The sequence below is a fragment of the Trematomus bernacchii genome, unplaced genomic scaffold (genome assembly GCF_902827165.1).
Source record: "Trematomus bernacchii unplaced genomic scaffold, fTreBer1.1, whole genome shotgun sequence".
NCBI classification, from domain to species: domain Eukaryota; kingdom Metazoa; phylum Chordata; class Actinopteri; order Perciformes; family Nototheniidae; genus Trematomus; species Trematomus bernacchii.
The window spans coordinates 274260-299580 of record NW_022987523.1 but is presented as its reverse complement, the minus strand read 5'-3'; the positions used below and the strand labels follow the sequence as shown (position 1 = coordinate 299580).

General features: G+C 41.8%; 1 protein-coding gene across 3 annotated transcripts in view; it reads right to left on the bottom strand.

Moving 5' to 3' along the window:
- The window catches only part of LOC117472852 (NLR family CARD domain-containing protein 3-like), a 43128-nt gene that overhangs the window by 3689 nt on the left and 14118 nt on the right, over positions 1 to 25321 (bottom strand). Inside the window, exons 4-14 of one of the 3 annotated variants that reach the window (XM_034118283.1) lie at positions 23644 to 23727; positions 23422 to 23541; positions 23190 to 23303; positions 22218 to 22296; positions 20421 to 20649; positions 18104 to 19904; positions 17825 to 17998; positions 17561 to 17734; positions 16875 to 17048; positions 16206 to 16252; positions 14925 to 16082 (exon numbers count right to left, since the gene is read on the bottom strand). In XM_034118283.1, the coding sequence (XP_033974174.1) occupies positions 15472 to 16082; positions 16206 to 16252; positions 16875 to 17048; positions 17561 to 17734; positions 17825 to 17998; positions 18104 to 19904; positions 20421 to 20649; positions 22218 to 22296; positions 23190 to 23303; positions 23422 to 23541; positions 23644 to 23663 (3543 nt within the window). In that variant the 5' untranslated portion in view covers positions 23664 to 23727 and the 3' untranslated portion in view covers positions 14925 to 15471. Of the gene's footprint in view, positions 1 to 14924; positions 16083 to 16205; positions 16253 to 16874; positions 17049 to 17560; positions 17735 to 17824; positions 17999 to 18103; positions 19905 to 20420; positions 20650 to 22217; positions 22297 to 23189; positions 23304 to 23421; positions 23542 to 23643; positions 23728 to 25321 lie in introns of those variants that run through there. The other 2 variants (XM_034118291.1, XM_034118299.1) reach the window with 2 other exon arrangements.

Here is a 25321-nt window from a genome sequence, read left to right as displayed (position 1 = left end):
AGAAGAGCCTCCTCTGAAGCAGAGTATTTCTTCAGGTCAAACACGTCCAGATCTTCTCCTGATGACAGTAAGATGAAGACCAGAGCTGACCACAGAGCAGGAGACAGTTTATCTGTGGAGAGACTTCCTGAACTCAAGGACTGTTGGATCTGCTCCACTAGAGAACGATCATTCAGTTCATTCAGACAGTGGAACAGGTTGATGCTTCTCTCTGTAGAGAAATTCTCCCTGATCTTATCTTTGATGTACTGGACTGTTGGGTGATTGTTATCTGAGCTACTTCCTGTCTGTGTCAGCAGGCCTCGTAGGTGTTTCTGATTGGTCTGCAGTGAAAGACCCAGGAGGAAGCGGAGGAACAAATCCAGGTGTCCGTTTGGACTCTGTAAGGCCTGGTCCACAGCACTCCGGTAGAGATGTGTTAGTTTAGGTTTGTCCATAAAGACTTGAAACAGCCAGGAGGTTGTTGGTTCTTCTGACAGCAGGTTGACGCCAGAGTTGATGAAGGTCAGATGGACATGAAGAGCAGCCAGAAACTCCTGAACGCTCAGATGGACAAAGCAGAACACCTTGTCCTGGTACAGTCCTCTCTCCTCTCTAAAGACCTGTGTGAACACTCCTGAGTACACTGAGGCTGCTGTGATATCGATGCCACACTCTGTCAGGTCGGACTCATAGAAGATCAGGTTGCCTTTCTGCAGCTGCTCAAAAGCCAGCTTTCCCAGAGACTCCATCATCTTCCTGCTCTCTGGACTCCAGTGTGGATCTGTCTCAGCTCCTCCATCATACTTGACGTTCTTCACTTTGGACTGAACCACCAGGAAGTGGATGTACATCTCAGTCAGGGTCTTGGGCAGCTCTCCTCCCTCTCTGGTTTTCAACATGTCCTCCAGAACTGTAGCAGAGATCCAGCAGAAGACTGGGATGTGGCACATGATGTGGAGGCTTCGTGAGGTCTTGATGTGGGAGATGATGGTGCCGGCCTGCTTCTGATCTCTGAATCTCTTCCTGAAGTACTCCTCCTTCTGTGGGTCAGTGAACCCTCGGACCTCTGTCACCATGTCCACACACTCAGGAGGGATCTGATTGGCTGCTGCAGGTCGTGTGGTTATCCAGAGACGAGCAGAGGGAAGCAGCTTTCCCCTGATGAGGTTTGTCAGCAGCACATCCACTGAGGTGGACTCTGTGACGTCAGTCAGGATCTCAGTGTTGTGGAAGTCCAGAGGAATTCGACACTCATCCAGACCGTCAAAGATGAACATGACCGGGAACTGATCAAACCTGCAGATTCCTGCGTCTCTGGTTTCAGAGAAGAAGTGATGAACAAGTTCCACCAAGCTGTACTTGTTCTCTCTCACCACATTCAGCTCTCTGAAAGTGAATGGAAATGTGAACTGGATGTCCTGGTTGGCTTTGCCTTCAGCCCAGTCCAGAGTGAACTTCTGTGTTAAGACTGTTTTCCCAATGCCAGCCACGCCCTTTGTCATCACTGCTCTGATTGGTGCATCTCTTCCAGGTGAGGCTTTAAAGAGGTCTTCTTGTCTGATGGTTGTTTCTGGTCTGTGTGGTTTCCTGGATGCTGTTTCAATCTGTCTGACCTCATGTTCCTCATTGACCTCTGCAGACCCCCCCTCTGTGATGTAGAGCTCTGTGTAGATCTGGTTCAGAAGGGTTGGGTTTCCTGCTTTAGCAATGCCCTCAAACACACACTGGAACCTCTCCTTCAGGGTGGATTTGAGATTACGTCCGCAGACTGCAGCATCAGTTCCTAAGTAGAAAAACACAAACACATTCAGCATATCAATTAACACTAGGGGTTTCACAACTACCTAAATGTACTAGTCGACAAGTTTTTCAAAATAGTAGTCGACTAGTCGACTAGTTGTTACGTCATAATAAAGACACACAAAGAGAGGTGTAAAACTGTATTTTGTTTTGCAATGCATACAGTTACGTTAAACACTGTAACAAAGCAGCATTTTAATTTGTGTTACATGCTGTTACATGGCTGATTAAATTAAAAACAGTAACTGGACTCACCAAATCTACTGCAAAAACTCTGTTAAGAACATAAATACAACGTAAATCCACTGCGCATTGTGCAACCCTTTACTCACTGTCCTCCTCGATAACGATGTCCACCCTTCCAGGTTTTTTGTTTTGCGTTAACCTGTTTAGCCCTGAGCCTTTTTTTCAGGTCTCAGGCTCGAAAATGCCATTCCCAGAACAAATGACCATATCTTCCCTTCTAAAAGGGTTAAAATAATAATCTTTTTTCTCAAAGTAATGATAAACCTGTGAGTTGGATGTAGAAGAGTCAGAACAATATAGATGTTTTTATTTTAAAGAAAATTCAGATTTTACATAGTAAAAAACTGTAAATGATAGTGTCCGTCCAAAAATTATTTTTTACTTATAGTAAAAACTACCCTTGGATGATGGTAAGGTAGACTAAAAGCTTTAGGAATCCAAAGTACAACATATAATAAGTACCCTGTATCGAGATTGATGCAAAACAAGTGACATTTGACCTTTTTAGAGAGGTTTAGCAAAGAAAACTCCACCTCTGAGGTGATTTGGGTGGAATTGGGCGTTTTTACCGTTTCTCTGGAACCCATTGGTCGATTTTGGTGATTGACATCTCTTTCTGACCGTTAGAGCCAATAGAATCGAAGGGGGGGTTTCACATAGACTCCAACGTTAACACAAAGAGGTGGGGGCTTTGCGCATGTAGTTTTGCATGAGAGTGAAGCTATATCTCGCTCTCCCAGCTAGCGGGGAACGTTCTCACAACTTTGGGTAACGTTACCTATTGTTTCTAATAAGGTTTTAAAGAAACGTTTTCATCTGATGTTCAAAGAACCTTTTTAGGAGGTTTATTTTTTCAAATAATGTTCCTATAAGGTTTAAGGTTAACTAAGACATAACGTTTTAACTGCAACATTTAGAGGATGTTATGAGGATGCTATTGAGGCCTGAGATGACAGAAAGTGTTTTATAAAACATTCCTTTATATGTTAACAAAGGTGGAACGTTTTGCCTGCAACATTCTAAGGATGTGTTTTGGACGTTGTTGGGTAACACATTAAAGATGTTCTTTATAAAACGTTCCCTCAATGTTACATGATAACAAAAGAAGAACATTCTCAAAGCAACATTCAGAACATGTTTTCAGGATGTTATTGAGGCCTGAGATGACAGAAAGTGTTTTGTAAAATGTTCCTTTAATGTTACATGATAACAAATGAAGAACATTCTCCAAGAAACATTCTGAAAATGTTTTCAGGATGTTATTCTTTTTTTTAAAAAACGTTCCTGTTATGGCAAATATTAACACGGTCATGGTCAGATTTATTTCTAGAGCGCTTTAAAAAACAAACTTGTTGCATTTGTTTGAAAATAATGTTATAAAAAAAATCTGATGTCACCATATTTTCCTTTTGAAAAAAACAAACAAGCACGTAATTCATGATAAGCTGTAAGCAGATATTGCATGTTTAAGGTTAACTAAGACATAACGTTTTAACTGCAACATTCAGAGGATGTTTTGAGGATGTTATTGAGGCCTGAGATGACAGAACGTTTTTTTATAAAATGTTCCTTTAATGTGATATGTTAACAAAGGTGGAACGTTTTGCCAGCTAGACATTGTTGGTTCTAAAAACATTCTGAGAATGTTACCATTCATTGTACTAGGAATGGTTTCATTGAGAAGTTTTATTTTGGTTCCTAGAATGTACTTCTGAAAGGTAGGATAACGTTCTCTAAAAACATTCTTAAAATGTTTGGTGATAACATTGTTCGAACATTATACCCCAAGTGTTTTTGTTGTTTATGCAAATATCTCTATTGTCATATGGATCGAATAACACTTAGAAAACCAAAGACAGACATAGAGAAGAACGGACCGACTATCACTGCCCGTCCCTGAAACCCCTGTTAGTGTTTGTTTCTACTGTGTCTCTCTCTCTCCACCCACCTGCCTGCTGGTCTGCTCTACACGGCTGGGAGCAATCTCCAATCAACCACACCTGCAACCTGCTCATCAGCCACACTATGAAAGCCTGCAGCCTGCACTCATTCCCTGCCGGATTGTTGCCGTGAACGGTTTGTTGCGTGCCGCTCTAGCTTTTTGCCAGCATATTCTTTGACAACTTTGCCTGCTTTTGCCTCACACTCATTTTTGTGTCTCTCCCAGGAGGAATCCAAGGCCTTCCCCACTCCCAAGGCCAGCCAGGCCTCTCCACCCTGGAACAACTGTTTCCCACTGCTGCCATAACCAACCTCCACTCCCAGCTCCCCTTTTCTAATAAACAAATGTTACTTTCACCAGCTGATTCCGAGTCATCCTTTTACATGTGTTAATAGTCAAATTCCAATAGTTACAGTGGTCAGTCCAGTTACCCAGGAATTTTGAGTTGAACAATTACAGGAATATTATGTCTTTATGTTCTAATAATGTAAACATATTGTAGTAAATTGTTACCACAGAACATTTGCATAATGTTTTAAACATAAAGCATGTTATCCTTCTCTAAAATAATAACATTCTGGCAACATAAAAAAATCTAACTTGCAGCTGAAAACGTTTTAAGAACAGTAGGGCATAATGTTCTAACAATGTTATCAAAAACATTTTAAGAATGTTTTTAGAGACCGTTATCCTACCTTTCAGAAGAACATTCTGGGAACCAAAATAAAAGCTTCTGCTGAAAACGTTTTAAGAATAGTAGGGCATAATGTTCTAACAATGTTATCAAAAACATTTTAGGAAGGTCATCACCAAACATTTTAAGAATGTTTTTAGAGACCGTTATCCTACCTTTCAGAAGAACATTCTGGGAACCAAAATAAAAGCTTCTGCTGAAAACGTTTTAAGAATAGTAGGGCATAATGTTCTAACAATGTTATCACCAAACATTTTAAGAATGTTTTTAGAGACCGTTATCCTACCTTTCAGAAGAACATTCTGGGAACCAAAATAAAAGCTTCTGCTGAAAACGTTTTAAGAATAGTAGGGCATAATGTTCTAACAATGTTATCAAAAACATTTTAGGAAGGTCATCACCAAACATTTTAAGAATGTTTTTAGAGAACGTTATCCTACCTTTCAGAAGAACATTCTGGGAACCAAACAAAAACTTCCCGCTGAAAACGTTTTAAGAATAGTAGGGCATAATGTTCTAACAATGTTATCACCAAACATTTTAAGAATGTTTTTAAGAGAACGTTATCCTACCTTTCAGAAGATCATTCTGAGAACCAAAAGAAAACTTCCCGCTGAAAACATTCCTAGAACAATGAATGTAACATTCTCAGAATGTTTTTAGAACAAAAAATGTCTAGCTGGGCTGACATCTAGAAACGGAATAGCATGGATTATCCATTTTATTGCTCATGGATTATCAGAAATCATTTCAAAGGGACACAGACACATTGGATTAACCTATGGATTAACTTCAGCAGTGTTTTTATCGTTTTAATGCCATTGAAGACCACTTTGGAGAGACTACAGAGCCAAGGTAACCTTGTTAGCATTTTTAGCTACCTAGCGTCACATGTTTTGATGTCTGTTTTTGTTTATAAAGTCGCGATTTCGTATAATTGAGTGATAATGTGGGTACCCATCGATTCTGTGTCACCTCACGATGTGAATCGATGTCATGGATGTGCAGAAAAGATAAATAATAAGGTTTTGTGAGTGAATTTCGGTGCAGTAATCTGTTTTTTTCGCTCGTTGCTAATTCAGAGGCTCAGCATTGTGGGTTTTATTTTGAAAAAAAAAAAAAAAAGATCAGTTAGATGAGTTTCTTCCCGTTACATGGATATAAAACATTCATAGTTTTATTAAATGAACATGCCCTCAGACACTGTTTCCTGCAAGATGTTGCGGCAGTGCCCCGGTACCGGGGTCTCTCGGGCTTAACAGGTTAAGGAAGACAAAAGCATCAACATGTGAGGGAAGGAGGCTTGACCGCTGTTGGGTGACAGCATTGCCTGCCAGGGAAAACATCCGTTCACTTGGGGTGCTGGTGGCTAGCCAGGTAGCTCCTGGAAAGCTTGGCTAAACGGGGGAAGCGGTTTGCGTTTTGTGCCCACCACTTCAGAGGGTTATCCATTGTGGGGATATGGGGTGTCTGCTGGCAGTAATCCCGTTGCTCATCCGCGCCACTGTTGACCCGTGTTTTCTTGTTGCTCTCGAAATGAGGTCCAAACAGCTGTTCAAAGGGGGGGTGCTAGTGGAGCACATTCGTGAACTTTTAGTGCCGGAGCTAAAACTGAAACTGTAGAGCGCATTATTGCGGCGCATTTGCGCATAAGATGAGGACCCCTGAATGTCAGACGTGTTTTGCTGGAGCATTTTGCATCCTCATCTCCCACGTTTGTCTCCATTTTGTTCATGACAGTTGACTAGGGCCTACAGCGCCAACTAGTGGTAGAGGTAGTCGACTAGTTGACTAGTCGATTAGTTGGTGAAACCCCTAATTAACATACAACACAAATGTTTTCTTTTCTTCAGAATACTCTACACAGACATTGGCTCTTTCAGAAAATGACATGTTAAATGTGTTAAATCCTCTTACTGCTCTGCAGACGGTCAGCCAGCTCCTCCTGCTTCATGCTCCTCAGGAAGTGCAGTGAGATGTTCAGAAATGCCTCTCTGCAGCTCCTCCTCTGCTCTTCATCCTCCCTCTGACTCTCTAAGCATTCTGGGTAATCTGAAGTCAGGACAGTCTGGGGTTGCATTCGAATAGTCCATTTAGCTTAGGAACCTTCCTAACGGAGTGAAATGACCCGGAAGTCCCTCAGTGGCAGCCATGATAAGTGCCGTTCGAATTCTCTAAATTAAAAGGAAAGGAGGTTTCAAACTTCCTTTATAACCTCCTTTAGCTTAGGAACCACTGGACCTCCCTAACCTAAAGGAGAGGAGAAAATGCTGCCCCACAATGCCTTGCGGCCGCAGCATTTGCCGTCACACAACAGTCGGCCGTTCACGGAAACAACCGATTATGAACGAGAAATGATATCATGAAAGTTACGGTTCAAAACGTATGTGGTAAGTTGCCAAAGTGCTTTGTTTTGAACGTTCATCAGTATTATAATCAAAAAGAGAAATATGAACGTTAGTTTTGACTGAAATGATCAAATAAAGTCAACATTTCACAGTCTTTACTGAGCTGTGTGGGGTTTGTTCAACTTTTAAAAGATGTTTGAATGGTGATATACACAGTGATAGATGTTAAGGACTAACCGTTATAATAAATACATTTGTATTGATTTTAAGATCTTTTCATACAATCATACGTATTGGGATCATTTGTATTAATGTGGACCGGAGGGAGAGGGTGACGAGCATAAGTTTCACTTTCCTTTTTTATTTCAATTCCAACTTTGGTCATGAAGAATATGTTTCTCTGTTGTCCCCGTTCATAAAGCATAAAACAACAGCATCAGAGCACGGTGCAGAGTCTCTAGATGAGTTTACAGTAGTCCCTCGTTCTTATTAAACATCCATGTTGTAGTCCGCTGTATAGAAAACTGTAGTTTCCATAGTTTCCCCACAGCAGCAGACGCACATTTATGACGTCCGCTGGCGCATCATAAACACGTCGGATAGTGAAAGTGCAGTCGGATTCTCTAAGTACCGCAGTCTCTTCTCCTAAATCCTTTTGAATTCTCCTATCCACTATCCCTTAACCCCGTGACGTTCCACTCCGAGGTCAAGGAATAGACGATAGGGATAGAACTTAGGAGCTGTTTTTTTGGAGTATTCGAACGCAACCCGGATCTTCTTCAGCTCGTTCTTTACAAAAGTAACGATGTTCTCCTCGAGCAGCTGGAACAGAATAAAATGTAAACTTTAACTGGTTGTCAACATCTGATAGAAACTCTCTGGAGTGCTGAGCATCTGCAGGCCTATATTGTCATCGCAGGACAAGAAACATAATGCCCGATAGTGAAATAATATAATTCAGCATGTGCAAACAAAAAATGCAGAAAATGCTTAGTATTGGATCAAATTTACCGTAGCAAAAACCAGGAGGCAGTCTCATCATCATTATTAGACGTGTTTTCAGTGAAATATACCAATCTATAACTTTATAGTGCAGTGTTTGTCATAAAGTGCATAGAGCCATCTTGTAAGACAGTGTGATGTATGGTTAAACCTTTTTATGACTGATGCATGTTATATATTGTTGTGATTTTAATGTTGTTGTCCGCTATCATGGCGATGAACTCTTGTTGTGTATAAATATTTGCATGCTTCCTTAACCTTCTCCACGAACTGTCATAACAAAGACACACAGACGCGTTGCTAATTGACACACCTGAACCCAGCTAAAATCAGCGATCTCATTCGCCAGTTGCCGACTCCACTCCCCTATAAATACGCCAGATTACCTGCTGGAGGTCAGGACGTTTCCCTCAACATTTGGTTCCTTGACTCACCGCAGATCGGATCGGATCCCTCTTGCTCCTCGCCACGCACTGATCCTCCTCAGCTCCTCTTCGTCTGGTGAACCAGACCTTCCTCCTCTCGCCCTGGTGAAGCGGCCTCCGACCATCGTTGTTGTTTCAATGCTCTCTAAATCTCCAAACTAAGGGAAGTGATAATTTCCTCCTTATTGACCTTTTGTTTTGTCACTGAAGTTCATTTGGTGTATCCTGAGTCCCCTTTCTGTGTACCGAGGGTTCCGTGACCAGACGGCGACGGTAGAGTGGCAGTGGCGATAATATTTTGGCTGGCTGGCTACGTGGAATATCCGGCACTGGATTTCCCGGACTGGACCGAAACAGTGGCCGCACTCTATCGACAGCCCCGCTGAAGCACGCCCTTTCCCTGGCGCAAGGGAAAACATGGAGCAGGTTTTTCCATATTAACTGCACTGGACTTTTGGTATTTTTAAACCATTCACCTGAACTATTGCTTGACGCATTGAACATTATTTTAACTGTGTCTTATTTAACTATTTATTAACGAGGTGTTTTAAAGTTTTATGTGATAAATACAAATAATTGTATACATGAATTTGGTGTCATTATCGCTGTGTTGGTGTGGCCGCAAATCTGAACCTTTTAAATACATTTGATGTTAACAGACTATTCTAGTCCGTTACATGTTCAACGTTCATTAACATCTGACTGGCCTCGCAACTTCCGTTGGGAAGCCAAAATGGCAATTGTTGATAGTGAGAAGATCTAGCAGTCCACACTCTACTCAACTTTTTACTGAGTATACTTTGCATTGGGACCCACTTATGCACTCAAAACAGCAATTGTAACTTCAGAAGTATGCAAATTGGGTAAGGGAATGGTCGGGGTTTCTGACAGAATTAACATGGATTCTGTCCCGCAATGTGATGTACTTCCTCTCAATGGAATATTAACGGTCAGATTGAATATAAAATCGTCCCCCTTTCTCAGGCCAATGACGGGAGAGTTTTGAAAGAGACAAAACACTGTTCCATACATTTAAAAACAATTAAACAATGTTTACCCAGGATTCAGGCACCTTCCCTGGCTTGTAAAGTGCGGTGATGCACCCTGGAGGTATCAGACTATTTACAAAATGTATACCCAGGATTCAGGCACCTTCCCTGGCTTGTAAAGTTTTGGTGATGCACCTTGGAGGTATCAGACTATTTTAAACAACTTTTCCCCGCCTTTCAAACACTTATTCCTGGGTTTTAGCCAGTCATTTTGCACGATATCATTTAACATTGCAATATTTGATTTGTGTATCAAGGTGCAATATTTGATTTATGTATAAATACAATAGGGAAAAGTGCAATATTTGATTATGAATGCAATAGGGATATGTGCAATAGGGAAAGTGCTGTACCTGTATGTTTCTTGTTTGTTTCTTTGCCATGTGATATGTGATCTCTGTTCTGTATCTATGACTGATTGACCTGAATGTTTGATGTTTATTATCTCGATGCCCAAGACAAATTTCTCCTAAGGGAGACAATAAAGCTCTAGCTTTATCTTATCTTAACATTGACGATCTCCTGAAAATGAACATATTCTGTGCATTTCCAGGATAGGTTCAATGTTAAATGATATCGTGCAAAATGACAGGCTAAAACTCTCTTCCAGACGTTTAAAAATACTTTTCCCGACCATTTAAACATTATTTCTGGCTTGTAAAGTGCAGTTATGTGCCCTGGAGGTATTATACTATTTCAAACAACTTTTCCCTGCCTTTCAAACACTTATTCCTGCCTTCAAAAGTCAGGTGTTGCACAGCCTTCTCTCTCGGTACACTCTGTCTCTATCTACACCACTTTTTACCCACGTTTGCAACACTTATTCCTGGGTAAATATGATCACGGAGGTGAAGTGTCCGCTCACCATGCACTCTGGGTCAGCCTTATTTTGTGCCTGAAGACCCCCCCAGCCTGCTTCTCCAAATACTTTAAGTTTGACAATGTGACTCTGGAGGAATGCAAGGGGAGTTGCCAGGGGACTCTATCCGCATTATGAGACACTATTTCGGGACAGTTTTTTACATTTTCACAGCTTTTGCCTGGTCCTCCAAATACTTTAAGTTTGACAATGTGACTCTGGAGGAATGATAGACTCTCTTGCGGGCTCATGAGACACTATTTTGGGATACAATTTTCTCATTTTCCCCCCTTTTGCCTGGTTCTCAAAAAAGTTGAGTCTGACAAATGTGCCTCTGGAGGAATGCAAGGGGAGTCGACAGGGGACTCTTGCGGGCTCATGAGACACTATTTTGGGATACAATTTTCAAATGTTCACCCCTTTTGCCTGGTTCTCAAAAAAGTTCACTCTGATTATTTTGCCAATGGAGGAATGACAGGGGAGTCGACAGGGGACTCTTGCGGGGTCATGAGGCACTATTTTCGGATCCTTTTTTCATTGTCATGCATTTTTCCATGGATGAATTATTTTAGATTTTTTTACTTTTTGGCCATTTTCACCCAGTTTTGGCCACAGCGTTGCCTGGAGGATAGGACCGAGAGATGACAGACTCTCTGGCCGCCTCACAAGTCACTATTGTCGGACACTTTCTTTGCTTTACCCCGGTTCTATCACTCTTTCCTCCTTTGACCATACAACCCGTTTCCTGCTGGGGTGGTGCCTGGTTCCGGGGCACCCCTAACCCTCTCATGGTCGGGGAATGCATCAATTCATGGTGCACAGACCAAGGGAGGGCTTGGGTTACCACCGGGTTGGATGGTCCCACCTCCGCACCAACGCGGGGCTGGTGATGGCAACATTGGGTCCGATGCATCAATTCATGGTTTGATGCCCAACATTGGGTCCCCATGAATTGATGCATCGGACCCAATGTTGCCATCACCAGCCCTGCGTTGGTGCGGAGGTGGGACCATCTGACCCGGTGGTAACCCAATACCTCCCTTGGTCCATGCACCATGAATTGATGCATCGGACCCAGTGTCGCAATCACCGGTCACGCTAACGCATATAAACGGAGAACTAGAACAGCATTTTGATCAAATTCATTGTGTCTGTTTCAGTAAGGATGTGACAATGAGGAGGAATACCCCGGACACCCTCCACCCTTCTCCCCACATACCGAGTGTGACAACGAGGACTGCAGGCAGGTGATGCTGGAAAATGTGGCATTGAGGGCTCAGAAGGATGCCCTCAATGATGAGGTGAAGACCCTGCGCTCCAGGCTGAAAAAGGAGCTAAAACCCGGAAGCAGAGTGCCACTGCTGCTGTGCTTGAGGAAGAGAACGAATGTATACGATTTAAGGGCCTGGCAATCCCTAGTACCTCCGGCATAAACACAGTAGCCTCAGGCAGCAATACCCCTCTCAAGACCCCGGTCAAGACTGTCATGCAGTCCCCAGTAGCCTCCGGTGGGAAGAACCCTGTGAAGAGCCCGGTCAAGACTGTCATGCAGTCCCCAGTAACCTCCGGTGGGAAGAACCCTGTGAAGAGCCCGGTCAAGACTGTCATGCAGTCCCCAGTAACCTCCGGTGGGAAGAACCCTGTGAAGAGCCCGGTCAAGACTGTCAGCGCACCTTTTGTAGTTTTCACTATCTGTAAGAAAGAATATTTGGACGGACACTATAATTTACAGTTTTTTACTATGTTCAATCTGAATTTTCTTTAAAATGAAAAACATCTATATTGATTCTGACTTTTCTACATCCAACTCACAGGTTTATCATTACTTTGAGAATAAAGATTATTAATTTAACCCTTTTAGAAGGGAAGATATGGTCATTTGTTCTGGGAATGTCATTTTCGAGCCTGAGACCTGAAAAACAGGCTCAGGGCTTAACAGGTTAATGGCAAATGTACTCCTCTGCCCCTGTAAAAACTTTGTATCTTCATTTTAAAAGCTTTTCATGTGAAATATCCATACATGTGTTATGTTTAGGCAACCATATAGCATAGGTTAGGTAACTGCCTAGTTATATTCATCCTCAAATGTTTAATCCCAAACCTAAAAAAACCTGTAACAAATTACATTTTATTCTGTTACAGTACCACCATATTTTTGTATTTCACCCACATATTCTAAAATGGTTTTAGGGGATTTATGGTGGCAGAGATAAATTAACGTCTGTGTTTTTAAATCCTTAAATTATGACAGAAGTTAAAAGGAGAGACTTGGTAATTTAAGTCGAACATTTTTAGCAATTTTGTTCTGTATTCAATCTACGTAAGGAGATTCCTTTGTTTTGGGACTAATTGAGGAATGCCATTTCGTAACAGATAGCAGTATTTGAACCCTGTTCACCCAATGCCTGCACGTTACATTAGGTGTTGAAAAATAATAGTCCCTCAGTCACATTGATCAATTTTTAAGACCTGTTCTGACACTTCCTTCATTTTTCACAGATGACAGGAAATGAAGATTACAATCTAAGTGCTGCACATTCTACTGTTCTGACAACACTAGCTGATGACCTGGATCACCTGAAATCAAACAAAGAGCCAGGACAAGACAATTATTTTAATGTTATGTTTGAATATGCAAATGAGGCTTTATGATATTCTAACTTTTGGTGACTTTAGGAAAAATCTACAAACACAAAGATAAAGTATAAATAAAATATAAAAAGTAAATGTCGACTTTGGATGTTTTCTTTCCACTTGTCTGAAATAAGAGATCACAATTCGAAGTCATTTAGAACCATCTAGTGGACAGCTATTGGAACTGCATCACCACTAACACTGACTGGGTTTCTGACACCGGTTACACAGGTTTTCACGTCACTCTGTTTGTTTTGATATTCCCAAGTAATTGGTTGAGTACATGTACCCCAGTGATGTTAATTATGCCTGTGATGATAGGTCAAATTAAAGATCTGAATTTCAAACCCTCCCGAGAGAAAAGGGATGCACCGTTGGCCTCTTTCGACGACAGAGATTACATGCATGCATAGGCGTTCCTAGGGGAGTGCCAGAGGAGGTTAAAGCTAGAAATCAGATATTGGCGGAGCTCTAATCACTCTTCTTTTGGGTAACTATTAATACAAATATTGATATGATAAATTATATTTATTATGTCTGTCACTAAAGCTTCAGCTGAGCTTAGGTCACTCAGAGTTAGCTGAACACTCTGGGTAGAAACTTCACCTACAGGCTGGTTGATGGCTTGTTAAATGGAAAGCGGTGATTATAGCTATTCTCACCTCTCTAATCACTGTGATAGGACTTTTGGCTCTGTGTGGCTGTTGCATTATTCCCTGTGTTAGAGGACTTGTTATGAAAGCTATTGACAAGTCAGTATCAAACCTATGTTAGCCTATCAACCTCTGACAGTGGCGAACCGTGTCTATCACAACTGGACCTTCTGTAGACACACACACCCCCCACCGTTATAATGTCCGTCTTTTCACTGAATGGTCGTCTTGTAAAGGGAACTGACAACAATTCCGCAACAATATCATCTTCACCTGCTGCCATTTCAACGTTAAAAACAATAACATTTCAAATGAATTGCTACGTCGCATTTCTCTAGATCCTCTGTCTCTCTCCAGTGAACTAGCGGGTCTTCTAGAGCACCTGGAACCGAGGGAAACTCTGAAAGAACACGCCCATTGGCTACAAATCAATATATGATTGGTTGATCAAACTGTCAATCCAAAGGCTCTCATTTAGTGTGAGGGCCAGGGCCTTCTATCAAGGATATAGAATACCTGGTTAAAGGATATTCTACCCAGAGACCCAGAAAAATATCTGATTGGTTGCATTTCTTTTCTAACACAAAACCACTGAAATGCGTAGAAGGACAAACAAATCGTAATATTACAGATCAACAACACAGATACCATTCTCATGTATTCATTTTATTGACATTTTATAAAATGTTTATTTATATAATTAAATCGATTTTTTGTGTTATCTGAGTGTTTCAGGATATTCTCTGAATACCTTGAATGCCCTGACGGTTCACCACTGGTGTAGGCTAGGGACCAGCACCAATGAGCCATTCTGTGCAGTTTGGGATCGGCCTTAATAAGCTATTCCCTTTAAGCAGCGTGGCTTTGAGTGGAATATAGTAGCTAGTGATAGTGCTATGTGTAGGCCTGGGACCAGCCACAATGAGACCTCTGTGCAGTTAAGGCTTGTTTAGGTTGAGCTTCATGTGGCAGTCAGCCACTGAGAGATGACAGGAGAACACACACAGGTCTACAAGCAAATGCATCTTGCTGAGAGATGATGTTCAGAGACACTTTTAATTGAGGGCCTTCTCAATGTACTGCTATCTAGTCAAGCTGGTTGGCAAACACTGGAAAAGATCTTTATATATCCATTTACCATGCAGTTCATTTACTCTAACTGCCCTGCATCTCAGTGAGCAATCAAGCACTGCTTACAGTTTCTACGTTAGAGAAGACCTTTGTAACAATTTACAACTACATACACTTTTGAAAAAAAGTTGGGTGCAAAATAAATGTCTTGAGTCATGAGATCATTGACAGATTTATTTGTATCTTTAAACCTTTATTGAACTCAATAAACATTTTACATAGAGTATTAGGAGCTATTAGATGCTGCTCTAAATAAAGCTTTATTAAACTGCATATATGTCACAGCAGTTTGTACACAACAAGTTCAGCCCAGAGGAGATCATTTCACCATTTTACAAAGAAAATAAAAATGTCTGCCAGTAAAAGAAAGTTTATCTATACAGCACATATCAACAAGGCAATTCAAAGGGCTTTACTAAAACATTAAAATACTTACGACAAAGTGCAAAAGAAACATTTAAAAAACACATTTGAATACATTGAAAAAACATTTATTAAAAAGTGTGAGGCACTTGATTACTGGGAGTTTCTGCAGATATACGGAGCATTATAACTACATGCTGCTCCTCCACGTAAAGGCACAACCAAAGTGTAGCCGCGTCACTACCAACATTTTAACCACACGACTAGACGATATCTCTTGCTACACTCATGTAATGTCCCCCGAGACCAGGGACATTACAGCAGGACAGGAAGTGGTCTCCTCCTACAGAGAACACAGAGACACTGAGGAGTGATATGACCAGAGCCCAAGCCCAAACCCAGCATACAGAGGTTCAGTGAATGTGGTTCTGAAGGTGTGGAGGTGGGTCAGTGAGTCAGAGGAGACTCTGTAGAAGGAGAGAAAGCCAGCAGGATGATCCAGATACACTGCTACTCTACCAGAGGAGGAGGAGGAGGGGGAGGAGGGGGAGGAGGGGGAGGAGGAGGAGGAGGAGGAGGGAGAAGAGGGGGAGGAGGGGGAGGAGGGGGAGGAGATGCTTGTTTCTCTCTCATTGTGCCAGACAGAGTAACCATCATCAGAGCAGCTCAGACTCCAGGACTGATCATTCAATCCAAACTGAGAGTCTTCACTGCCTCCTCTCCTCCTGATTCCTCTGTAAGTCACTGATATATGAACCTCTCCTTTCCACTCGACCTCCCAGTAACACCGACCAGTCAGAGCTTCTCTGCACATCAGTTGAGGATAGAAGTCAAACCTCTCTGGATGATCAGGAAATGGCTGCTTCTCTCTCACACGTGTCACCGTCCTGTTGTTGTCAGACAGTTTGAGTTTTCTCTGTGCTGTGTTTGTGTCCAGTGTGAGTTCACAGGAATCTGATGGAGAGTAAAAGAACCAGCATTAGTTTATCATCAGATTCATACAAAGGCTTTATGTATTTTGTGTACTGATGTTGTTTACTTCTTTGTCATCATAAGTCAACATGAATCCACACTTACACTTCATCAGACCTGGTTTTAACCTCTGCTCTCCACCATGGTCCACTCTGGAGAAAGAAACACAGTCAGGATGAGTTTCTAATGCATTATAACATCTTATAGGTGTAAGAACAGGTGTTCTCGTGTGTTGCACAAAAGTTCAGATATTTCCCCAAACAACAGAGGTTTGATCTTCCCATCTCGCCCCTTTTTTACTTTAGGCCACATAAGAAATGATACTTGTTTTGCTTGGTCGTGTGTCTTAGGGTTAGGGTTAGAGTTTATAGATCTAATGATGCATCCCATGAAGCATTGCATGAAGTCTGTTGACGAATCAGAGGCTGTTGTTGGGGCTGCATGGGACAGGGGGCAGAATGGGAATAAACCGTTTGATCCTACTGGTGGTTCAAGAATGAAAATCAAATGATCACTATTAATGTCCGAAAACAGAATTTTCATTTCAATATATTTAGTAGTTAATATTTAATAGTCAGGACCTAAGTAGAGAACCAACACATCCCTGATAAATAATGAGAATGATTTTACTTCCTCGATTTTAATGGTACTTATAAATGTTTCCATTCAATATGATTTTAAGGGATCAGTGTGTTTCCTTACTCAGGCTTTAAAACTTCTCTGAACAGAATTAAGAGAAACAAGAAGTTCTTCATGCTGACGGTCTGTCCATACCTGAGAGTGTCCAGTCTGCAGTGAGGATCCTCCTGTATAACAGACAGCAGATTCACTCCTGAGTCTCCTGGATGATTGAAGCTCAGGTCCAGCTCTCTCAGATGAGAGGGGTTGGAGCTCAGAGCTGAAGCCAGAGAAGCACAGCCTTTGTTTGTGACCAGACAACCTGAGAGACTGAACACACACACACACACACACACACACACACACACACACACACACACACACACACACACACACACACACACACACACACACACACACACACACACACACACACACACACACACACACACACACACACACACACACACACACACACACACACACACACACACACACACACACACACACACACACACACACACACACACACACACACACACACACACACACGCACACACACACACACTATTTCAATATGCTTTTCAGAGTGATATGGAATATATCGTGTGAAAACTTGATATAGCCCCATTGGGACTGCATCATTTAAATAAATAGTTAAGAACAGCATTAATAATTACTGTGTAAAAAATGAATAATCTTCTCATCTAACCTGAAAGTCTCAAGTAGTGAAAACACAAAAACCCTTGAATATTGGTGCCCCTTAGTCCAAAGAGGCTCTTTAATAAGTCATTTGAATAATTAAATGTATTAAGCCAATGAAATAAACTTTAAATACTGACCTGAGAGTTTCCAGTTCACAGAGTGGACTCTGCAGTCCATCAGACAACTTCTTCACTCCTGAATCCTGCAGGTCGTTGTTACTCAGGTCCAGCTCTCTCAGACTACAGGACTTGGAGCTGAGGACTGAGGACAGAGCTTCACAGCTTCTCTCTGACAGGTTACAGCCGCTCAGCCTGAAAGGGGATTTTCATCAGACCAAAAAACAGGTAATACATGAAAAAGAGAGCTCAGAGGACCCTTACTTTAAACTATTTTAGACCTACCTAATAGTTTCCAGTTCACAGTGTGGACTCTTCAGTCCAGCACACAGGTTCTTCACTCCTGAATCCTGCAGGTCGTTGTTACTCAGGTCCAGCTCTCTCAGACTAGAGGACTGGGAGCTGAGGACTGAGGACAGAGCTTCACAGCTTTTCTCTGACAGGTTACAGCCACTCAGCCTGAAGGATTATTTTAAATAAATACAAAAAAGTAAGTATTATTTCTCAACTATGACATATAAACAAGTTGGATAATGTTCGTATTCCTTTTATCCATCCACCTACAGAGCTTTCCTGGAGGCTTTGACCACTGGCAGCAGCCTCAGAAGAGCCTCCTCTGAAGCAGAGTATTTCTTCAGGTCAAACACGTCCAGATCCTCTCCTGATGACAGTAAGATGAAGACCAGAGCTGACCACTGAGCAGGAGAGAGACTATCTGTGGAGAGACTTCCTGAACTCAAGGACTGTTGGATCTGCTCCACTAGAGAATGATCATTCAGTTCATTCAGACAGTGGAACAGGTTGATGCTTCTCTCCGGAGACAGATCCTCATCCATCTTCTTCTTGATGTACTGGACTGTTTCCTGGTTGGTCCCTGAGCTACTTTCTGTCTGTGTCAGCAGGCCTCGTAGGAGTTTCTGATTGGTCTGCAGTGAAAGACCCAGGAGGAAGCGGAGGAACAAGTCCAGGTGTCCGTTTGGACTCTGTAAGGCCTTGTCCACAGCACTCTGGTAGAAACGTATTAATTTGCCCTCATAATCTTTACGCCGTTGGTAGGAGGGTTGTTGTTTATCTGCCAACAGGTTGACCCCAGAGTTGATGAAGGTCAGATGGACATGAAGAGCAGCCAGAAACTCCTGAACGCTCAGATGGACGAAGCAGAACACCTTGTCCTGGTACAGTCCTCTCTCCTCTCTAAAGACCTGTGTGAACACTCCTGAGTACACTGAGGCTGCTCTGATATCGATGCCACACTCTGTCAGGTCGGACTCATAGAAGATCAGGTTGCCTTTCTGCAGCTGCTCAAAAGCCAGCTTCCCCAGAGACTCCATCATCTTCCTGCTCTCTGGACTCCAGTGTGGATCTGTCTCAGCTCCTCCATCATACTTGATGTTCTTCACTTTGGACTGAACCACCAGGAAGTGGATGTACATCTCAGTCAGGGTCTTGGGCAGCTCTCCTCCCTCTCTAGTTTCCAACACCTCCTCCAGAACTGTAGCAGAGATCCAGCAGAAGACTGGGATGTGGCACATGATGTGGAGGCTTCGTGAGCTCTTGATGTGGGAGATGATGGTGCCGGCCTGCGCCTGATCTCTGAATCTCCTCCTGAAGTACTCCTCCTTCTGTGGGTCAGTGAACCCTCGGACCTCTGTCACCATGTCCACACACTCAGGAGGGATCTGATTGGCTGCTGCAGGTCGTGTGGTTATCCAGAGGCGAGCAGAGGGAAGCAGCTTCCCCCTGATGAGGTTTGTCAGCAGCACATCCACTGAGGTGGACTCTGTGACGTCAGTCAGGATCTCAGTGTTGAGGAAGTCCAGAGGAAGTCGACACTCATCCAGACCGTCCAAGATGAACACAACCGAGAACTGATCAAACCTGCAGATTCCTGCGTCTCTGGTTTCAGTGAAGAAGTGATGAACAAGTTCCACCAAGCTGTACTTGTTCTCTCTCACCACATTCAGCTCTCTGAAGGTGAATGGAAATATGAACAGGATGTCCTGGTTGGCTTTGCCTTCAGCCCAGTCCAGAGTGAACTTCTGTGTTAAGACTGTTTTCCCAATGCCAGCCACGCCCTTTGTCATCACTGCTCTGATTGGTGCATCTCTTCCAGGTGAGGCTTTAAAGAGGTCTTCTTGTCTGATGGTTGTTTCTGGTCTGTGTGGTTTCCTGGATGCTGTTTCAATCTGTCTGACCTCATGTTCCTCATTGACCTCTGCAGACCCCCCCTCTGTGATGTAGAGCTCTGTGTAGATCTGGTTCAGAAGGGTTGGGTTTCCTGCTTTAGCAATGCCCTCAAACACACACTGGAACCTCTCCTTCAGGGTGGATTTGAGATTACGTCTGCAGACTGCAGCAGCAGTTCCTGAGTGGACAAACAAGATGATTTTTTATTTGTGCTGTTCTATTTGTTGTTAAGTGTTTTTATTGTAAAGTGTTTTTATTGTATGTACAGCACTTTGGCTCGACCAAAAATTGTTTTAAAAATGTACTATATATATAAAACTTGATTTGATTTGAAATGTAATTAAAAAGTAAGTAAGATGTCAGCCTCAACAAAATACATCAAATTTGGTAAAGGGATTCATTTGAGCTAATTTTAGCTATAAGGTTACCCGATTAATCGTCAACATTAACTTTCACAAGTTTTATATCATCATAGTTAACTGTTTAGCTCGTTTATTAGTAATATACCCAGAATACAAATATTTACAGTGCAACGTTTTGATCTCCTTATTGTTACTTCCTTCACTAATGTTTTAGTACCAGTACTAACCAGTAAGCGTATTCACTGATTAAAGACAACGTTTTATAAAGTGAACCTCCTCCCATCTTTCCTCCATCTCCTTTCCATCGTGTTAAATGTGTTAAATCCTCTTACTGCTCTGCAGACGCTCAGCCAGCTCCACCTGCTTCATGCTCCTCAGGAAGTGCAGTGAGATGTTCAGAAAGGCCTCTCTGCTGCTCCTCCTCTGCTCTTCATCCTCACCATCCAACACCTCCTCATCCTCCCTCTGACTCTCTAAGCATTCTGGGTAATCTGAAGTCAGGACTGTCTGGATCTTCTTCAGCTCGTTCTTTACAAAAGTGACGATGTGGTCCTCCAGCAGCTGGAACAGAATCAAATGTAGCGTGAATCAGACATGGAGACGGCTCTGACCCCTCAGAGTAACGGCTAACTTCACAGTGACACTCTAAATAGGAGATAAATGCCGAATACGTTGTAATGCGAGAAAGGAACTTTAACCATTTGGTATCCAGCACCGAGGTGTGACTTGATGCTTCACTGTTCATAACAAGTTAATACAAATGATAGAAAATGCCTTAATATGATTGTAAAATAGGGAGAAAAACATATTTTTAACGATTAGATATTGCAATTTTGATTCCATAGATGTGTCTCCCATCACCTAAAACCCCTGACCATTCTCTCCACTCAGTATTTACATTCTTTGATCAAAAGAAAATCAATAATATCTTTAAAAACTATAACTCCCATTACATCAGCTTTGTACAGTGATGCAAAACGACACCATATTAGTAGTTTCTTTTTGGTATGCAAAGAGATGTGGTGATAAGGGTTTTTAAAAGCCTATCTACGATTTGATCAAATATGAAAGTCAGCCGAATTAGTGTTGATACTGCAAGGAGACGTATTGTGTGAAGAGAAATTGAAGATGTTGTTTAATTGCTGATATATTTATGATCCACGTCACATATAAAGTCATATTTTCTTTTTTTAAATGTTTTCGGATTTCATATCGCATAAACACCATATCCCAACGTGCATTGCGGCTAAAACATCCAATCACCGAGCTTCAATGATAGCTGAGGATTATGGGTAATTAGATGTTTTCGGCTGTCCAAAACGCTGAAAAAATAAATGTGTCTCTCAGAATCGAAGGAGAAAAACACAAGAGCATTGTAACCAATTCAAACCAATGAATGTTGTGTAATGGACAAGGACACACTGGTAATTTTTAGTTGATGAGTAATGCAGATATCACTGTGAAATCAATCGACAGTGACGAGATTACTCATATCCGGGTGTATGCAGCAAGAGCTGTGTCCCTAGCAACCACGTTACTATAGAAACGCAGACACCGGAGATACGGTTTTCACGGCGAGAAATGACGATAACTTCACATGGACACTGGCCAATCTAAAACCTCTTTAGTAACATACAGTACGTAGTATATATACATTTCCCTGGCGAGACCTGAACAAATCTTCGTATTCTCCACAAAGAGTTGTGTCAGAGTGAACCAAAGGTCGTGATAGAGGCTTGCTCGTCAACATCCGGGTATTTCGCCATGTTAACAATACCGTGTAACTGTGTGACGTTTTGAGGGGATGAAACCGTGTCATCCTGACGTCTCCCAGCGTGGACCAACGTGACATTTTCACGTCTTGCCGTGATACCGGGTTGGGTTAAGCTGTGAAGGGTGTGTGTGTTCGTGTGTTAGCGTACTAATGGTATAAATGTGTCAGCTCTCTCTATTGAACAGCTTTTAGAGGCATGAATAGGTTATTGAAAAACATGCATTTCATGCATTGTTTATTTGTATTTCACTCCTTCTAACCCCAGCTCTCACGGGTTGGTGCGGTATGGATGAAACAGATATATACTCAAGATATTGTTCCTTGTGTTTTTAACTGGAGGGAGCCACACACTCACCATAAATATGGAGTCCAGGTGAGTTTGATGCTGCTGGGCAGACTGACCACCAGGACCCTCTGATCTCTGCTGATGACCTCTGTGGAACAAAGAGGAGGATTTTAAAACAAATACAGAAACTAAGAGTTACATGTGCTGTGTTTGAAGATCCTCCTTCAAACTGGACATACAGCTTAAACAAAGATGTCCATGGTCATTTAATTGTTCTAAGTAAAATACCATTTAAGAATAATGTAGTGTGTGGTGGACTGCTATCAGATGGTGGATCCTTATAGAAACAATCACTGATAAAAGTGTAATAAAGAATGATTAAACCTGATTGTCTGTAGCAGTTATTAGGCCTTGGGGTTTGGGCGCCCTATTGTATGAAGATTTGCTGGCGACTGTTTCCTGAGGCTCTCTTCATCAGCTGGGTTAAGAGATGACCCCTTTCTTACTTCTTAATATGCATAAAGAAAGGTTGTAAACATTCTCTCCTTCAGATACTGATAGGACTCAATATATGCCATGAGTGAGAGAGTACACCTCTGACTGATAAATAATAATAATAATACATTTTTATATTTGGAGGTGCCTTTCAAGACACCAAAGAACACCTTACAATGCATACAAGAAACACTCAACAAGTAAAAACAGCAACATATCAAATTCAGGCTGGGCAGACAGAGAAAGAGACATAAATGAAAAGCAGACGGGGACAGGAAGTAGCATTGATAAACAAACCGGAGGACTAAAGTGAGTAGGCTGATCCGAACAGGACAGTTTTGAATGTGGTGATTGTGTCAGACTGTCAGAAGTGCAATAAATCTTCAGTGTCTGACATCAGTTTGAAGCTCTGCTGTGTTCTCCTTGTGGTTCAGTTCTTTGCTTCAAGAACTCCTTTACAATGTGCAGCAAATAAAATGCAGCCGAGAATGATGGAGAAATAATAAAGTTTTAAAAGCGAACAACAAAAATAACTTGAATTCATACCTTGGTCCATCACTATGCTCTCCATCTCCAAACTTTATAGGTCGAGGCATAGACGAGTCACTCCTCATGGACAAACAGCTGGGTCCAGGAGAGTCTGGTCTCTCATGGTGGATCCTGATAGAAACACAATCACTGATGAATGTTCAGAAGATAAAACTTTGTTGATAATTATGTTGCATTTCAAGTGTTTTAATAGAGAAAAAGAAAAATGACTTTTGCTTTAAATTCTTACTCTGGACTATCATCATGCTCTCCAGCTTTAAACGTAATAGGTCGAGGCATAGACCGGTCACTCTTCATGGACACACAGCTGGGTCCAGGTCCAGGAGAGTCTGGTCCCTCATGGTGGATCCTGATAGAATCAAAAACATGATGAATGCAAAGGTGCACTGAAACTCTGCTGAACATGATGCTGACTTTTGAATATGTTAATACTGATAAGATAAATAATAACTTTGGATCAGTGGTTTCCATCTTGCAGGTTGGCAGGTTCAAAGGTCTTCTGTAGATTCCTGGTGGATCTGTTGTGGTGACGTACCTAAACACAAACACAACAACATGCTCATTACTGCTCCTTCCTCTCTGTCACACACTGGATCTGGGAATGAACAAGAAGGGAGTCTGTGTGAGCTTATACTAAATCAAACACAATGTATTTATCTATGTACATTTATAATGAAGTGTGTTTATCATATCTGCTGTGAAGGTAAGGGTTAGGGTTAGGGTTTTGGGGAGCGAGCGTGGTGCACGGGCTCTCGGGTAAATATTTTTTGTTTAAAAACCTATAAAAAAATTCCTGTAATAAAACCAATACAAGTTTATAAAAGCCCTGTTTGGTCTGGGTTAAAAATGTTTTAATGAAATAAAGAAAATGCAATAAAAGGGATGAAAGAGAGCAGCAGCTGCAGCACAGAGCGTGTGTGGCGGGGTTAGAACCTGTACCCCTGCCCCCCCGAGGGGGTCTCCCCTGGTGGGGTGTCCGAGGCTGTGGCCCACAACTTCTGGTAAAAGTTTGTTTAAAAATACTTTATTAAGGGGTTATTTCAGGGTGTTTCCCTGAGGGAGGCTCCAGCATCCATTTACAATACAATGGAAAGTAATAACTAAAATATAAATAAAATAATATAAACAATGTTTAAATAGGAAATGGGGATTAATAATATATAAAAAAGGATAAAGATATAACCTCCTCATTAGGAAACTAATGAAATAAGAAAACATGCAATACACCGTGCACACGTAGAATACACTGTGACATTTAAATATAAATAATATTAGATAAAATATAAGAAACATATATAAAAAGGTAGTGATAATAATAATAAACAATAAAACCCATGATTTTCAAATTCATAAAAGAGTCCAGATGAGGAGGATTTATAAAATAATAGATAAGAAATATGATAAATAATAAATAATACACAGATAAATACTACAATATAAATTAGGGTTAGGAAATGATATACTTTTTATTTTCCTCTTCATAAGTTCTGCCACTGCAGTTACAAAGTGTGTTCTCTTGCATGCAATAGGCATTCAATTGGGACATACTACCCACTTTTTTATCCACTGCAAAGGATTGTGGGTCAGAATAGCCAGAAAAGCATGCTGGTTTACAAACTACACAATGCAACCAGCTGCAGTAGAACATCCTGGTATTCTGGAGTCCTGGACAGGATGCAGGGACCCCAACACGTGCTGCACAGCCCCCAGATTCACCCAGAAAAACTGTATGTTGAACATATAGGTGTTAGGTGTTCACAATGTGTTGAAGTACACCCACAACAAACTGACTTGGAGAGGAGAGGATTTCAGATACAAAGTCCAGCTGACATGAGACTCTGTATGCAGTATCATTAGGTGCGTTCACACCGGAGTACTTTGGTGTACTTTTCCCACAATAGTTCATCAGAACTACGATATATTTGCGTTCACACCAAAAAGCCCCAGGAACTAAAGTAGCTCAAATTAGTTTGTCAGACCCGCTTTTCAGTCCCTGCTAGAGAGCAGGGACTGTTGTGGGAGAAAGTAGTTCGTACGTCTGATTGGCTGTGCGGAATGCAAACCACGCCCCGTACAACTCCCGAAAAGTTTTAAAAAGCAGCCATTTTACTTGCACGCATTAAAATCTC